Below are 16,478 nucleotides of genomic sequence, written 5' to 3'. Positions count from 1 at the left end.
GGAGCCTAGAGGACTGTGGAGCAGAGAGGAGGCAACTGCCGCAGCTTAGGAGACACCTGACCTGAAACATGAAGGATGAACAGGAGTGAACAGGGTCTCTTGTCCTGGAAGAACCACAGACACACACCTCCACTGAAGGGGGAATTTTTCCCTCCATGTTCCCCCTGTACATTTTTCCATATTCCCCTCCAGCTGCAACTCAGCACCCTCCCTGACTGCCTTCTGGAGGGCAGCCCAGAATCCCGACCACATCTGACTGGCAGAGGAGTGGGGCTTGCAGCCCAGCTCAGACACACTCCAGCTGGTTCTATTTATAAAGCCAGCTCTTGGGGAAGAGCCCAACTTGGGGCTGACAACCCACAGGAAGAGACGCCTGATAATAAAACAGTAACAGTAGCGGTCAGTGATCAAAGGCTTCAACATGTCAGTCCCTGTGGACACATGGGCTTATATTGAATCTTCAATCCCTCCTCTATTATTCCCATTAAACAGATGAGAAAATTTAGGCTTAAAAATGTAGTCGGGGAGGCAGGTTGGCTCTATGGTTAGAGTACAGTGCTCATACCACCAAGGTTGCCTGTTCGAGTCTCACATAGGACAGTGAGCTGCGCCCTCTGCAACTAGATTGAAAATAATGACTTGACTTGAAGCTGATCTGTGCCTCCCACAACTAGATTGAAAACAACTTGACATGGAGCTGATGGGTCCTGGAAAAACACACTGTTCCCCAACACTCCCCAATTAAAAAAAAATGGAGTAGTCACAACTGGTAAAGAGTGACTCATGTGAACATGAGACCGACAAGAAGCCAAATACTTGCTTTACTAATAAAAAAAAATGTTCACAGAAGAATTTAAGAGTGGGGAAGATAAGGATGAGGAGATGGTGATGGAGCCCAAGGGACAGATGCTAAACCAGAGGTGCAGAAGAGGAATGGGGGCACCTCACTCACAAAATCAAGAACAAAAAACCTACCACTGAGCCAGGACTCATAACTGAGAGACCAGAACAGTCCTCAAGGTTCCTAGAAAAGACAATGTCTCAGAGGAGGAAAGGGAAAGCCACAGTGATAGGGTCATTAGCTGACATCCTTCCTGAGTGCTATCACTGCCCAGAAGTCACTTCTACCATTATCTTTGCATGAGATAAGTGGAGGAGACTGAGGGACAGAAAGAGAGGCTGAGGGGGAGAGAATGGGGGAGACTGAGGGACTAAGAGGCGAGACTAAGAAAGCTTAATTCTCAGGACTCCTCGCTTGCAGGTGTGCCTGTGTGTGCTCTGAGTTGTTGGGGGTTGTAAAGTGTTTCTGGCGGACCAGGGAAGCCAGGTTGCAATGCAAAGCATTTTTATGAGTTTCTGGGAAAATGTCTAAAGATATCTTCGATGAAAGACACTTTGGTTCTTCCCACTTAACTTGTTGGGCGTCCTTTTCTCACTCTAAATGCTTAATACCTAAGGTCCGCCAAAATTGTATAAGCACCAGAGCCCGCACCACTCCACTTAGCCCCTCGGGAACACAAATGGATCTCTCCTCCCCTGCTCCACACCCTTCCCTGGCTCCTGCCTGCTCTCAGCGACCGAAATTGAGCGTCTGCCTTTAAAGAACTCCATTTCCCATCAGCCTCTTCACTGGACACCTACATTTTCATCATGCATAACACCGCCTACTCCTGAGATAGTTCCTGGCCCCGCCCCCTGCCCGTCCGGTCTTGACTCTCGCCTTACATCACCGGCCTCCAGTCTCCTCCTCTTACTCACCGCCAACTCGTCCGGGCCTCCGCCAGAGAGCATGGCTTCTGCGCGATCGTAATGCTTATTGGCTGTGGCGCCGCCGGTAGGGCGTGGCTACGGAAGCCGGGCGGGCACATTTCAAACCGTGGTTGGGGCGGCGGCGGCGGCGGCGGCGGCGGCTAAGGATGCACCCGGCAGGCTTGGCGGCGGCGGGGACTCCCCGGCAGCGTAAGTGGCGTACGTGGCCGGCCTTGGAGATCGGGCGGGCGGGCCGCGGCGTGGAGGGGGACCACCGCGGCGGTTAGCTAGGTCGCTGCAGGTCGGAGGTCACGAAGTCAGGGATCGAGCTTCGAGGTGTGCACGGCACAGGGATGCCAGGTCCGGGTGGGGGCGCTTTGGGATTGATTGTTTTCTTTCTTTAGGAAATTATTTTGGAAGAAAACAACTTTGGGCAGGACATTGTACGATGGGCAGAAAAGCGCGTCTTTCATTCATTTGCAGTTAGCGATCAGCCGCCCCCTACCCTTCGGTGGCCTCAGGCTTCGCCCACGCTTTTTAGGATGGCAGTCACAGCCTTCCCTGAGCGCAGAGGGCCGTGGTTACCCCTTATTTAAAATTTGAACCTGTGTTTATTGTACTGTTAACCTCCGTTTCCTGTGAGACGTAACCTTCCATCTCCGTGGAGTGCGTACACCTCATTTATTCAATTCGACAACGTATCCTGCTCAGCTCCCCCTGCCTGGCCCTCTGCTGGATTGTGGGTACCTGGTAGTAACCAGCATAGCACTTGGTCCTTATTAATTTACAGCTCAGAATTTAGTGGGAAAACAGGTCCTAAACTTGGAAGCGAACGAGTAAGCAAGATAATTTGGAAGTAAATTAGGGCTGTAAAGAGAATAATCCAGACTGTGACTAGGAGTTGAGGAGGCCTCTTTTGAGGGAGAAGGAGTGATGCCCTCGTTCCTCCCTTCAACCATCAATAAGGTGCCTGGATGGCCCTGTGGTGCCTAGTATTGGGGAAACAGCGGTACCTAGACAGCCCTGTATCCAGTCCTCCTGGAGCTACCAGTATAGAGCAGAAGACAGTGACAGGCTAAAGTGATGTATCTACCTTGTTTCCCCGAAAATAAGACCGGGTCTTATATTAAGGTTTGCTCCAAAAGACGCATTAGGGCTTATGTTCAGGGGATGTCATCCTGAAAAACCTGCTAGGGCTTATTTTCCGGTTAGGTCTTATTTTTGGGGAACACGGTATGATGAGAGAAACAGAGTGGTTATGGCCAGGAGGGAGGTGTGGTAGCTCAGATTAGGCACGTGACCCCAGCCTTGAGGTGTTAGTGAAACTTCAGAGAAGGGGATTTGTGGTGAGAGGGAAAAGCATTGGAGGCTTGAGTCAAGTAAACAAGTAGACAAATGAATATATATCTAGCAATTGTGGTAAGTGTTCAGAAGGGAAAAAAGAACCACTAGATATAATGAGAAAGAACAAGGTGGGGCTGGGGAAGGTCTCTCTGAGAAGGAAACATTTGAGCTAAAGCCTGAGTGCTGCAGTGGTAGGTGTTAATCGTGGGAAGGTGTTCCAAGGTGATAGCACTGGATGTTCAAAAGCCTTTGGGGGGTAGAAGTTTGGTAGGGTCAGAGCCTGAGAGGAGGAGGCCCTAGAGTGTTAGCAGGGCTGGGTCCTGCAGGCCATCATAGGCATTTGGATTTTATTCTCTGCACAGTGGGCCCTGATCTTAGGCAGAGGACTGGAAATGTTCTCTTTTGCATTTGAAAAGCTCACTCTGGCTGTCCACTGGAGAGAAGGTTGGTGCAGCTAAGAAAGGACAGGGGTACCCTGGAGGAAGACATTTAAGTCAAGTGCAAGATGACACAGTCTGAGAGGGGAGGGTAGCATTGAGACAGTGAGACAGTGGGTGAGAACTAGCGATTGGTTGGTTGGATGCCAGACAGAAGGAGAACCAGGGGTTTGGACACAGGTAAGCGCTCAGGGGCAGCCAGAGGGCATTTCCAGGAAGTCACCAACCTGGGTCTGGAGCCAGGAGAGAAGTGGTGGCTAGAGACAGTGGTGGCTGTTGGTGTGGGTGAGATTGCCCTAGGTGAGAAACAGAAGACAGGGCAAGGGTGGAAAATTGAGTCACACATTTCAGGGAGCTGGAAATAAGTCACTGATTCAGAGGGACCTATTGCGGGACCATCCACTCCATGAAGGCAGAAGTTTTTGTCCTTTTGATCAGTTTTATCCACCACGCCTGCAGCAGAGTCTAACCCAGTGGGGTGGGTTGTTACGAGGATTAAATGAGTTAAACCATAGTGTTTAGAACATGGCCTGGTATGGGGTTAGTGCTCAGTTGGGGTTGAATTACTGTAATATTTATGCATATCAAGTGACTTGGGCTGGACTCGTGCTCTTCGCTCACTCAATTTGGCCCTTTGCACAAGTCATTTAGCTTGTCTGGGCCTCGGTATCCACATCTGTAAAATGGGGATGGCGATTGATTCATTCATCAGGTTTTCATCAAGTGTTAGGTATGGGATTCAGCCATGAACAAGACAAAGATCCCCACCCTGGGGGGGCTCACATTTTTGTGGGCAGACAGTGAACAAAAGAAATAAAGCAGCTAGTATCTCAGCTAGTGCTGAGTTCTGTGGATATCAAAGAAGAAGAGAAGGGGGGTGGAGAGGGCCACCAAGGGTGGTACAGTTTGTAGACAGGATGGTGGGGGAAGGCCCCACTGAGCCAAAACTTTGGGGAGGGGAGAGAGCCCTGAGAACACCTGGGAGAAAAGCATTCAGGCAGAGGCACAGCCAGTGCAGCGGCCCTGAGCAGGGAGCCTGCCTGGTGTTTTCCGTGAGCACCGGCTGAGGTGAATCAGTGGGGGGGAGCATGAAGAGGGATACGGAGGATAGAGACCTTGTTTGTATAAGGCGTAGCACAGGATTCGACTACGTACATAGTAGCTATCAACATTACCATCAACATCGTTACTTGGGTGGGTGGTAGCACTTGGCTGGCCAGCCCATCAAAACCAGTGCCCCACTGCAGCAAGGCCGGAGGGAGCGCACCTGCAGAACGAATGAGGTCCCACCCCTCTCTCCCTGCAGCCTCGAAGCGGAGGATCCCTGTGTCCCAGCCAGGCATGGCTGACCCTCACCAGCTTTTCGATGACACAAGTTCAGCCCAGAGCCGGGCCTATGGGACCCCACAGGGGCCCAGTGGCCTGGGCTACCCTACAGCCTCGGCCTCGCCCCAGGCAGCCTTCCTGTCTGATCCTGTGTCCAACATGGCCATGGCCTACGGGAGCAGCCTGGCGGCACAGGGCAAAGAACTGGTGGACAAGAACGTGAGTGGGCTGGGCTGGTGGGCGTGAGTGGGCTGGAAGTCCAGGGCCGTGGGGCCAGGGCTTCAGGTAGAGCTCTGCCTCCTCAGATTGACCGCTTCATCCCTGTCACCAAGCTCAAGTATTACTTCGCTGTGGACACCCTGTATGTGGGCAAAAAGCTGGGCCTGCTCTTCTTCCCCTACCTGCACCAGGTTAGCACCCCCCGCTGAGGTGCCTGTTGTCTGAGGGGAAGACAGCCTCTGGGGTGGGGGGTGGGAGGGAATGGTGAATCAGAGGCTGGGGCAAGCCTAAGGGACAGGGCGGCTGATTTGCCCCCAGAGGGCCTGTGAGCAGGGTGGGAGGAGCCCAGCTCTGGGGGTTCTGCCTGCTCCCCCCATTATCCACACAGGACTGGGAGGTGCAGTACCAGCAGGACATGCCAGTGGCCCCTCGCTTTGATGTCAACGCTCCTGACCTCTACATTCCAGGTTTCAGCCTACCTACCACTGCCCCGCACCCTCCTCCCTCTGGGTGGGCACATCTAGGGCAGAGGTTTGGGTGCCTGGAGCCCCAGGATGGTCCTTCCTCTGACCCATGTCTGGGTGTCTGCCTCCCACAGCTATGGCTTTTATTACCTACATCTTGGTGGCTGGCCTGGCACTGGGTACCCAGGATAGGTAAGAGAGGCCTGGAATGGGCAGAGTGGTGTGGGGTTTGGGGAGCTGGGGGGCAGTCGGGAGAGGTTCCCCTTTCTTAGAACAGCCCCACCATGCTCCCAGTTGGCTCAAGAAAGAGCCCTCGGTGTCCCACTTAGGGTCATGCTTGTCTCTTCCCTCTTTCCTACCCACCACACCCTGTGCTGGGTGACTTTTTAAATCTGTCCTTCCCCTTGGCCTCCACTACCAGATCCAGCCTCATCCTCTCCCTCTCCTAACCAGCTGCCAGCCCCCCACCCCGTACCCCAACTCCAGCAGCAGCCAGGAAGGTCTTGTCTAAGAGGTGGGCCTGGCTACGTCGTAGTCTGCTTAGAAGCTGTCCATAGCTTCCATGTCCCCAGCTCCTTAGCCTGGCACTGCCCTCCATGAGGCCTTTGTCTGCCCCTCCTGACTCTGCTGCACCACTCTGGTCTTCCTCCCATCCTCCAGAGGGCCTGGTGCTGCCATCCCAGGGCCTTTGCACATCCAGTTCCCTTTGCTGAGGAGTATGTTCCTCCCCTACATCATCACCTGCTGAGCACCTGCTCACTCAAGATGTCTACACGCCGACGTCACTTCCTCCGGGAAGCCTTCCCAGCTTCCCCTGCCACCCCGCCCCAGGCTGGGTCAAGCCCCCACCTCTTACTCATTGGCCCTGTTCATTCCCTTTGTGGCATTAAAAACAACTGTCATTCGAGTAAATTGTTGAGGCACTGAGGCGATGGCAGAGACCAAGGTCCTTCTTTCTGAACCAGCTCCTCACCCCTTTAGGCCTCAGTGCAGGTATCCCCTCCTCTGGGAAGCCCCATGCCACCCCCTCCGAGCTCCATCATGTACCTCCCCTGCCCTGTGCTTCCCCCATGCCAGCCCTGACCTCTCTAGGCTGTCACTGCGGACAGGGCTCAGAACCATCTTGGTCATTGCTGGGTCTCCAGCCCCACCCAACATAGGCTGTCCCCAAGTGGATACGCAGGGAGGGTGTGAGCCGGCCCGCGGAGTGACAGAGCTTGGGTGCCCACAGGTTTTCCCCAGACCTCCTGGGATTACAGGCCAGCTCGGCCTTGGCCTGGCTGACACTGGAGGTGCTGGCCATCCTGTTCAGCCTCTATCTGGTCACTGTCAACACCGACCTCACCACGATTGACCTGGTGGCCTTCTTGGGCTACAAATATGTTGGGTGAGTACCACCACCTCCCCGCTACCAGCCCTAGGCCTGGGCTTCTTCCTCAGACGAGCCTTCCCCTCTCCTCCCACCCAGGATGATTGGCGGGGTCCTCATGGGCCTGCTCTTTGGGAAGATTGGCTACTACCTGGTGTTGGGCTGGTGCTGCATATCCATCTTTGTGTTCATGGTGAGCTGGGGCTGGGGGTGCGGTGAGGCCGAGGGCATAGTTGGGATCCCCTTGGAGGCATCCAAGCAGTGTCAGATGGGGATTTTAGACCATAGCTGCATTGCTGAACTGAGGAGCCCTGGAGTGGCTGCCCCGGCCTGGGGGTCAGGAGGGCTTTCTGGGAGATGGGGTATCCAAGCTGGAGCCTGAAGGAAGAGAGGAGCCAGCCAGACTGCTAGGGTGGGCTCTCACCCTCACCCCAGTCTCCTTACATGGTGGACTTTCCTGCCAGAATTTCTGCTAGGATGAAAAAGTTTCAGTACACTCGAAGTAGCTTGTTTGAGGGTCCTTCCAGCTGGCGTGGAGGTGCTGGTTAAGAGCACTGGAGTCCACCAGGCCTGGGTTTGACCCTAAGTTTTGCTGGATCCTGGGCAGATCACTTCCTCTTTTTCAGTCTGTTTTCCCTTTTGTAAAATGCTGATGGTGATCACTGCACTTGAGGGGACTGGGGGGGGGGGGCTGAGTGTGAGCACGTGTGAGGAGCAGAGGGCACAAACTGGTGGCTGGTGGGCCACAGCTGACTCTCAGACTCTGCCTTTCATGTCATTATTTACAAGTTTTTTTAAAAAAGGCATTCTGGCTTGTGTTAAAAAATTGTCACGTGGCCAATATAAGCAGGTGATAGCAGTCAGGACAGAGCCAGGCCACCCCTTTCAGGCAGGGTAATCAGAGTGCAGTTCTCCAGCTCCCTCAGGGGACACCTGGGTTTGAACCCTCACTTTCCTCACAAGGTCTGGGGGAGGAGCATCACCATCTGTTAGATCTGGGGGGAGCCGAGGAGTCCAGAACAAAGACTTGAGCCCAGCTGCCCCAGTGAAGGGAGGGAGAAAGTGGAGGCTGCAGCGGGGCAGGGACCGGAAGTGTCCAGGTGCCCCGCCAGGCTGAGGGCTCAACGGTAACCCTTCCCCACCCCAGATCCGGACTCTGCGGCTGAAGATTCTGGCGGAGGCGGCGGCGGAGGGAGTCCCGGTGCGCGGGGCTCGGAACCAGCTGCGCATGTACCTAACGATGGCCGTGGCGGCTGCGCAGCCTCTGCTGATGTACTGGCTCACTTTCCACCTGGTGCGGTGAGGGCGGCGCGCCACGCCTCCAGCTGCTGTTCCTCGCTGCCACCGCTCATCTCCAAGGACCGCCCCCCAACCCGAAACCCTCCTCCCGCCCCCTCAGGTGCTGAGATCCCCAGCTGCACAGGCCGCCCCCCAGCGGGCGGCCACTGTTCCGGAAACAATAAACCACCGTGGTAGGCCCAGCGTGGATGGCCTCTCCTTGGTGGCTGCCCGGCTGCCCGGCAGGGGGCAGGCCTGGCCCGGAAGCGGCGGGGCGGGCGGGGACAGTGCACAGCGCCTGCAACCAGGAGGCTCCCAGAAGGCTGAGAGGTTTAATGAGCCAAGCCCAGCCCCGTCAGTGGGCAGCCTTCTTCACCTTCTCTTTTTTCACCTTGGGCTTCTTGACCTTTTTCGGGGTGCTTCCCTGCGTCCCTGAGCCTGCTGAGTGGGGCTGTGGGGATGGGAGAGGAGAGAGGGTTCCTTGGTGAATGGTGGCCCAGGTTCTGGGCTGGGCCTCTATCTGGGCACCTACTTGGGGGGAGGAAGCCTCTTACCTTAGCCTCCATGTCAGAGCTGCTGGAGCTGCTGCTGCTGTCAGAGTCTGAGGAGCTGTCATGGCTGTGGCCGTGCTAGTTGAAAGCGCAGACAGTGAGGCTGAGGGCTCCCCAAGTTGGAAGGCTGGGCCTGAGGTTCGGCAGGGCCCTGGGGTCAAAAGCACCCACATTCCACCTCCCATAGGATGTACCCAGTCTTTCCCCACACACCAGTTAGCTGGCTTAATGCCTGGGGTCACTCACCTGGCCTGCCCCCTTGGGCTTCTTGGAGGTGTTCTCCAGGGCTGCGGAGAGAAGAGAAGTTGGGTGGATTGGCGCAGGTAATGTCCCCTGTGCCCTAAGTTTCCTGCTGCCAGGAGTGCACCCACTGTAGCCTCAAGTTTTATAGCGGCAAGAAGGTGTGTCCAGAAGGCTTGGGGAGGGGCAGTGGAACCTGCCCTCCCAAGGAATGCTGGGAGCCCCACCTGAGCTTTGTTTAGTCCTTAGCCCCTCCCCAGCACCACCCAGCTTTTCCTCAGGGCTATAGGGAGAGTGGACAGTTAACTGCAAAAGAAGAAGAAAAAACGAACAAACCTGCCTGCCCCAGCCTTGGCAATGAGCAGGAGCTGTGTGGATGGGGTTGGGGTTGGCAGATGCAGATTTCTGAGGAGCAGAGCTGTCATCAGCTTCCCCAAAAAGGGTCAGATGCCTGCTTTTGAAGAAATGAGGGAAGTGGCTCCCTGTGACCTGTGAGCCATGAGGACACTATCAGTTGCTGTGTGCCAGGCGCTATTCCCAACCAACTCCCTCTCTGTGGCTTGGTGAGAAACAGTCTAAAGAAGAGCGTGAACTTGGGACCAGCTTGTTGAAGCCCATCTGTACCATTTAGTAGCGGGGTGATACAGGGAAAGTTGCTTCGCCTCCCTGTGCTTCAGTTTCCTCATTTGTAAATGACAGCTACCATAATGGGGTCAATGTAAGAATCATGGATTGGTTTCCTAGAACTGTGCCTGGCAGAGTAAGTGCTTAGGAAATAATGTTTTGGCTTTTTAAAAATAAAATGTAAGTATTGCTACTATCCCTGTTTTACAGGTGAGAAGACAGAGGGAGCAAACAGTTAAGTAAGATGACGAGGGGAAATGCAGCAATAAACAGACTAGAACTGGGGCTCACACGTGTGGCTCAAGTCCCAGGCTCTGCCTGGCCCCCATCTCACCCTGGAGGGTGCTCAGTGGAAGGGCAGTCAGCAGAGCCCAGCTTTCCCTCCCCACTCTGGGCTGGGCCCAGGTGGGGCTCGCAGAGGAGCTGGGGCCCTGAGCTGTTCCCATCACTGTCATGATGTGTCCTTTTGAGTTTCTCTCCAGCCCAGCCCTGCCCTGCCACCAGCAGCTGGGAGGCCTGTGTCTATGGCAGGGACAGGTGGCTGGGCCCTGGGGGTGATGATAAACATGCAGTCATCAGCCTGTGCACTCAGATCTCTGCTCCAAAGTCCATAACTTAGAGGAGCCTGCTCCACTCCCCACTCCACGGAGCCCCGTCAGTCCACCCCCTCTGCCCTGCTTGATGGCCGGCACAGCCCTTGCTTACCACTCTCTGAAGTTATCTTTATTCTCACTCGTTCCTGCAGCATATATTTATTGAGCACCTACTATGTGTCCAGCACAGTTCAAGTGCTGGGGGTGCAGAGGTGAACAAAATTTCCAGCAAAAATTCCAACCTCATGGAATTGACATTCTAGTGGAAGAAAGAAGGTAAAATGTATAGTATGTTAGGGAAAACAAACTGGAAATTAAAATGTCCATCATTTGGTGAACATATAGGCAAAATGTGATATATCTATACAATGGAATATTATTCAGCAACAGCAACAGAAAATGAACCGACACGTGCTACATCACAGGCAAACCTCAAACTTATGCTAGAGGAAAGAAACTAGGCACAAGAGATTACCTATTGTATGATACGTAGCATTCATACGGAGTGTTTAGAGAAGGCAATTAGAAAGCAGGTGAGTGGTTGCTGGGAGCTGAGTGGAAACAGGGATTAACTGTCAATGGGCAGGAGTGATCTTACTGGTCGTTAGGGAGAAAATGTTCTAAAACATTTATGGAGACAGTTACACCATTTGGTAAAGTTATTAAAGATCACTGAATTGTAATTTTGAAAGGGGTGAGTTTTATGTAACGTACCTTAATAAAAGCTATTTTTAAAAAAGTCATGTGCTAAGAAGAGAAAGTGAAATAGGTAATAACTATGTCGGATATTGGGGAGGGCTTGAATTTTAGGTAGAGTTACCAGGGAAAGACTAACTGAAGTCTTTAAATAAAGCTCTGAAGATGAAAAGACAAGCCAAACAAGCATTTGGAAGAAGAGTGTTCTAGGCAGAGGGAACAGCAAGTGCAAAGGCCCTGAAGTGGGAATGTATCTGTGTGTCTGAGGAACTGCAAGGAGATCAGAGTGACAGAATGGAGGGAAGGAGAAAATGGGGAGGAGTGGAAGGAGTGTCTTGTAAATCAAAGACCTTTGTTCTTTAGTCTGAGTGAGAAGCAGTGAAATGATGACTGCACTTTTACCGACAACTGGATTCAGGATAAGAAAGAAAGTGGTTGTCTCTCCTGGCAGGTCATAAATTCCATGTCTGTGGGGACCTCAGCTGCTTTGCTCAGCACCCAGAACAGTGTGACCTAAGAGTTGGTGCTCGCTAGCGTTTGGTGAATGGGTGAGATTACCTGGTGGCAGGCACTGAGCTAATGGCGTGTTAGAACAAGCATAGAGTGGCTGCGAGTTTGGGTTCCTGAGGTCAACCTTACACGGAAATCCTCACTCGACGCCTTAAAAAACTGCTCTGTGGACAAACAAGTCAACCACTCTGGACCTCAGTTTCCTCCTCTGTTAAGGTGAAAAACTTACCTCATAAGGTAGATGGTTTTGCACAGAGCCTGCTTGGTACAAGGTAAATAGATGCTCAGTAGATGTCAGGTTTTATTATTATCCACAAACACAATCTCATGATTCCTCATGAAACTGGCAATAGGATCCCCATGTTTATATGAGGCAGTTGAGCTTCAAAAGGTGCAATGTCATGCCCAAATACACTGGGCTGCAAGGTTGTGGAACAGCAGTGTGAGACCTTCCAGACCCAAGACAAAGTAGCTCTCTACAACTGCACTAGAATTGTGGGGAGGGCGGATGGGTGCAGGAGCCCATGGCCTGTTCCTCCAGATTCTTCTCTATTTACTCCTGTATTGTAGTTAGGATGTGGCAGCTTCTGCAGAAACCCAAAGACAGAGGCTGAACAAGATAGCTTCACTTTTCTCTCCCCTGAAAGCCTGAGCTGGGGGTTGTTCTGAACGGGTGGGTAGGTGGGTGGGTGTGGGACCCGGGCTCCTTCTGTCTGGTTGCTCTGCATCCCTGCAGGGTGTTGTCCTTGGACATGTGGGGAGGGTGACCCCCACCATTGGTTCCTTAGGAAAGAAAGGGGCAAGTGGAGGGCACATCACATCCTTTTAAGGACCCCGCTGTTTGGCCAGGATTTTGACACACATGGTCACATCTAACTGCAGGGGAGACTGGAAAATACATTTCCTAGCTGGGCCGCCACGTACCCAGCAAAAACCTGGGGGGGATCCTATTACTGAAAGGAAGAAGGGGAAAATGGACATGGGAGCCCGTCTCTCATTACTCCCTAATGTTGGCAGTGAGTGTCCATGACTGCCCCGCTCTAACCCAGAAGGTTTGCAAATGGAGGCCAGATGAAAGCTGGGAAGGCGGACACAGACGCTTGGATGAAAAACATAGGTGCGAGGTACTAAGACAGGAGGATGTCCATCCCTCTGTTCTTTGGAAAATATCCGTTCCCTGCCCTTCGGTTCTCATCTACCATGGCTAACAGGCAGGGACGTAGCTTAGGCCTGTTCTCCCCGGGCCTGCCTCCCTTGGCACCTCATGGCACCACCTTCCCTTGCTTGTTGACTCACCATTTCTGCCTAAAATGACTTGTTCCTAAGGGTAAAAGCAATGCCTTCTGTTTTGTAGGAAAAAGGGACGTGTGTTCCCAACTGGCCTCTGTACTGATGTCATTCACTACTAGGTCAGCTTACCCTTTCTGTGACATTTCACCAGCACATACTCTTCAGAGGGTCACTCCCTCCCTGACATTTTTACTTAAATACAACAATTTAGGAAGAGATTTCTGGATGCCAACTTTAGAGGCCAGGGAAGCTAAGATGGTGTAGGGAAAGACAATCCTCCCCCAGGGTCCTGCACTCCTACATGTCTGAGGACTGATGCGGCTCCCTGGAAAAGCAACTGCTCTGAGGCCTGACCTAGTCTCTTTCCTGAAGTTTACATGAACAGAATGCCCTGGTCCTGTAAACACCGTAATCCCTGTTGTAGGTTGTTTCCTGTTAACTTAACGACATCCTAGGAAATGGATGACCTTAAGCACGCAGTATGCAGGGACTGTTTCCTTTCCCAGAAGATGGAAGAGCTGCATCTGCCCTGGACATTCTGAAATACTAACAATCAGAAAATCTTGACGGACCGATCCTTTGGGAGGTGCCAAGGAGCTGACAGCCCAGCTAGGGAAACCCAAGCTTGGGCTCCACCCAGCTGACCGTTGTGTCTGGGATTTGATTTTGCTGTTTACCAGCTAGTAAGTTAGCCTGTAACCATTTGCAAAATTCTGGCAGAGCCTGGAGACTCCTGGGTCCGAGACAAAAGGCTTTATGACTCAGCAGCATAAGAAGCATCAGCATCCGTGTTGTTTTCCCTTGCCCCATGGGGACGGAGCGGAGGGGCCCAGTGAGCCCTGCACATGCAGTGGGTTGCATTACAAGAATGGGACACTGAGCTTGGGGACCTGCCACTTTATAACAGGCACTAGGCAAGCATGCTCTTTGTCCAAAGGGAGCCATTTCCTCATCCCTCAACGTGTTCACTGCAAACTCATCCCTGAGAAATAAATGGTCCAGGAATATTGCTGTCAGGGCCATGCACTCTTGGCATATCCAGCAGGACTTGTAGCACTATGAGACCTCCCCACAGAGGACTATTTCTGCAAACTCTCCACCCCTCCTGGCTTCTAACAAATTTTCACGAGTACCACTGATTAACAGAGGCTGGGACCGTAAGTGTTCAGTTTTTCTCCTACAGCATTTGATTAAGGCCACAATGAACAGAACTCAGAGTTCTGTTGCACTGAGGCCAACCTACCGTCCAGGGTCCTGGACTCGTCCAGCCGTGAATGTGCAGGGCTTATCTCGGCCAGCCAGGATGTAGTCTAAGGCTAATTTGTCATCCATTAGGACCCACACGGGGTGGGGCGGGGGGCGGGCGTCAGGCTGACTTGCTGATCTTCAATGTCATTGCCAATAATCACAAGGCCTGAAAGCAGCCCTCGTACCCCATGGAGACATGATGACTCATTCTTTCCCACACAGAAAAACAGACTGCTGGGGCACAGGGCCTTCCAGTCGGGATTTCGTGTCAAACTTGACTTGGAACACCGCTGCACTGTTTGGTTAAACCACATGGGCAGTGCCACTGAGTAGTGACAGCCTCCATTGCCATACATGGCATCAGCCAGGGCTGCGCGGGCATCAGTGTGTGATTTTATCGGCTATAGATTAGGACTAGGCTGCGCAGGTCCACGTGTTGGTAAACAACTAAGGGTGGGGTCCACATTCAGAAGCTGCTACTGATGGCACCAGGCACAGCAGAATGGGTCAGGATGGGCCATGTCTACTGGTCACATTGCCAGCCACAGGGCTCAGGTGGAACCGGTGCTTGTTTGGCCAGGATGTGGTGTTGGATGAGGAGCACAGAGCGCTCTGATTGCACCCCTTCTCATTCCCCATCCTCCTGGGGTCTAAGGTGTTCCCTCCCCAAGTACCGGGGTCACTCCCTCCGAGGACACGAAATCAGTGCGTATCCCATCCCAGCAGGTATAGCTTCAGCTCTTCTATCAATACCTACTCACACCCAGACCTTTTGTTTTGGTCAGATATGAGTGGAACAAGTATTTTTACAAATTTATAGGGACGTTATGGGCCACCGTAGGGAGACTTAGCAAACGGGTCACTCAGTGACCATGTGGTCATTGTCTTCATGACCTAGAACCAGTCAACCCAAGAAAGAATCTAGGGGGCTGAACCAGAATCCACTTCAATCCAAGGCCTCTTCTGGTTGGCCTGGCCCTGAAGGGTGCACCAATCAGGTGGACCAGGGCTTGATGTTAAGGACAAGGTCCCCCCAGGAATGAGGTGGGTGCAATCCCCAACCCCTGTGGCCTGATCTTTACCCAGTTGGCGTAGAGATAAACCCTTTCTGGAGACAGCCACTTCCAGTGACCAAGCTGCCTTCCTCAAGTGAGTGGACCAGGAGATGAGAGATTTTTGTGAGTTGATTTTTCAAAAGTCCATTCCACTTCTTAATGATGCCAAAGGCCGTGAAATGTGCATTTATACCTTGGCCATTGGCCCATTGTTGAGCAGCCTTTGCAACAAAAAGAGCAGCACTGTCAGCGTGTAAATGGTCCAGAAAATTGAAATCACGGCACAGTTGAGTTTTGGGGGCCACCGTGGCATGGCAGGGCTGTCCGACCAGAACCTATAAAAGCGCGGTAGTGACACCACTGGCAGAGCAAGAGGGGCCCAAAGGTTCGATGGCATCAATCTGTGACAGCAAGTGGGCCCATGGGGCCTCCCTTACCATGAGACACACCTGACAAATTTTGGCAGAAGCGTCACAGAGAACTTCAGCGTCAGAAACATATAAAGGTACACTATGAAAAACCTTCAAGAGCTCAACTGTCTTGATGGTGTTAAGAGAATTCCTTGATCTTCCAACTGCAGAATTATTAAAGTGATTCTCAAGTGTCTTTAACACCCCCAACACACAACTTTTTTCCTTCACATGACTAAGATGTGAAGGAGACAACTCCTGTTGGAGTATGTGGAGGAAGGCCTTCGCTAGGCCAGCGGCATCAGTCAGTTTGAGATTCCTGAAGATGAAGGAGATGTGAGTGGATTTGAGTTGCTCATGGTGGCAGAATGGGTATAAGGGAGAGCCACCAACTACTGAGGAGGAACAAAGAGGCAGGCATGTGGGCAGAGGCGGAAACCAGCCCCCTGAAGGAGGAGGATCCCTTGCTGAGCATGTCCTATGGGTGACCTGACACCTGTGATCTCACGTAACCCTCACCTCCACCCCTTACAGGTGAGGAAAATACAGGTTTAGAGGAGTTAAGTGACCCGCCCACGGTTGCACACCTGGAATAGTGGGCAGTGTCCCCTCTCAATGCCTTGGCCCTCTTTTCTTGGACCACAGGCTCTCCTGTGGGATCCTGCTCACCAACTCTGAGTCAACTGCAGTGACTAAAGGCTTGGCAGGGAAAATGCCAGAATCCATAAGCAACGCCTACCACGGACGAGGAAGGCAGGGAAGGAGCAGATGAGGTATTTGCCAACTGGCTTCTGGAATAGGTTTCTAAGCCCTAATGATACAAGTCTTTCCTCCAATGTATATAGAAGTGGCCTTTTTGGTCTGAGGGATTTCTAGGAAGGAGAGTTTATTCTCTTTTCATTCCAAGGGAAGGCCCAAGCAACACCTGGGGCTCTCAGGTTGCTCACAGCCCACAGGCTGGCCCAGCACCTCTGCCCACTCCTGGGCCAGGGCCCAGCCTCCTGAGTCACTGAGGCGTGTGGAGAGACTGTTTGATGACATGACCAATAAGGACCCTGGATCTAGAACAGATTGC

At 52.7% G+C, this 16,478-nt stretch overlaps 1 protein-coding gene and 1 long non-coding RNA gene across 3 annotated transcripts; one reads left to right on the top strand and one right to left on the bottom strand.

Annotated features, from left to right (window-relative positions):
• Positions 1 to 1,490: 1,490 nt before the first annotated feature.
• YIF1B (Yip1 interacting factor homolog B, membrane trafficking protein) lies at positions 1,491 to 8,390 on the top strand. 2 transcript variants are annotated; one of them, XM_033127942.1, is made up of 8 exons: positions 1,491 to 1,968; positions 4,837 to 5,075; positions 5,162 to 5,266; positions 5,464 to 5,542; positions 5,674 to 5,731; positions 6,771 to 6,926; positions 7,008 to 7,101; positions 8,056 to 8,390. In XM_033127942.1, the coding sequence occupies exons 1-8, from the start codon at positions 1,917 to 1,919 to the stop codon at positions 8,209 to 8,211; spliced, it is 939 nt and encodes a 312-aa protein (XP_032983833.1). In that variant the 5' UTR covers positions 1,491 to 1,916; the 3' UTR covers positions 8,212 to 8,390. The 2 variants fall into 2 exon arrangements, with proteins under 2 accessions (XP_032983833.1, XP_032983834.1); XM_033127943.1 differs by having other exon boundaries at positions 1,496 to 1,959.
• Positions 8,391 to 8,504: 114 nt separating this feature from the next.
• Positions 8,505 to 10,825, bottom strand: LOC117034695 (uncharacterized). The gene is made up of 3 exons (XR_004425132.1): positions 8,984 to 10,825; positions 8,741 to 8,815; positions 8,505 to 8,637 (listed from the first exon to the last, which is right to left on the bottom strand). It is a non-coding gene; the product is annotated as an uncharacterized LOC117034695 (long non-coding RNA).
• Positions 10,826 to 16,478: the final 5,653 nt, after the last annotated feature.

The sequence above is a fragment of the Rhinolophus ferrumequinum genome, chromosome 15, assembly GCF_004115265.2.
Source record: "Rhinolophus ferrumequinum isolate MPI-CBG mRhiFer1 chromosome 15, mRhiFer1_v1.p, whole genome shotgun sequence".
Lineage (NCBI taxonomy): Eukaryota > Metazoa > Chordata > Mammalia > Chiroptera > Rhinolophidae > Rhinolophus > Rhinolophus ferrumequinum.
The sequence above is the reverse complement of the archived record's forward strand: the minus strand, read 5'-3'. Positions and strand labels throughout refer to the sequence as shown.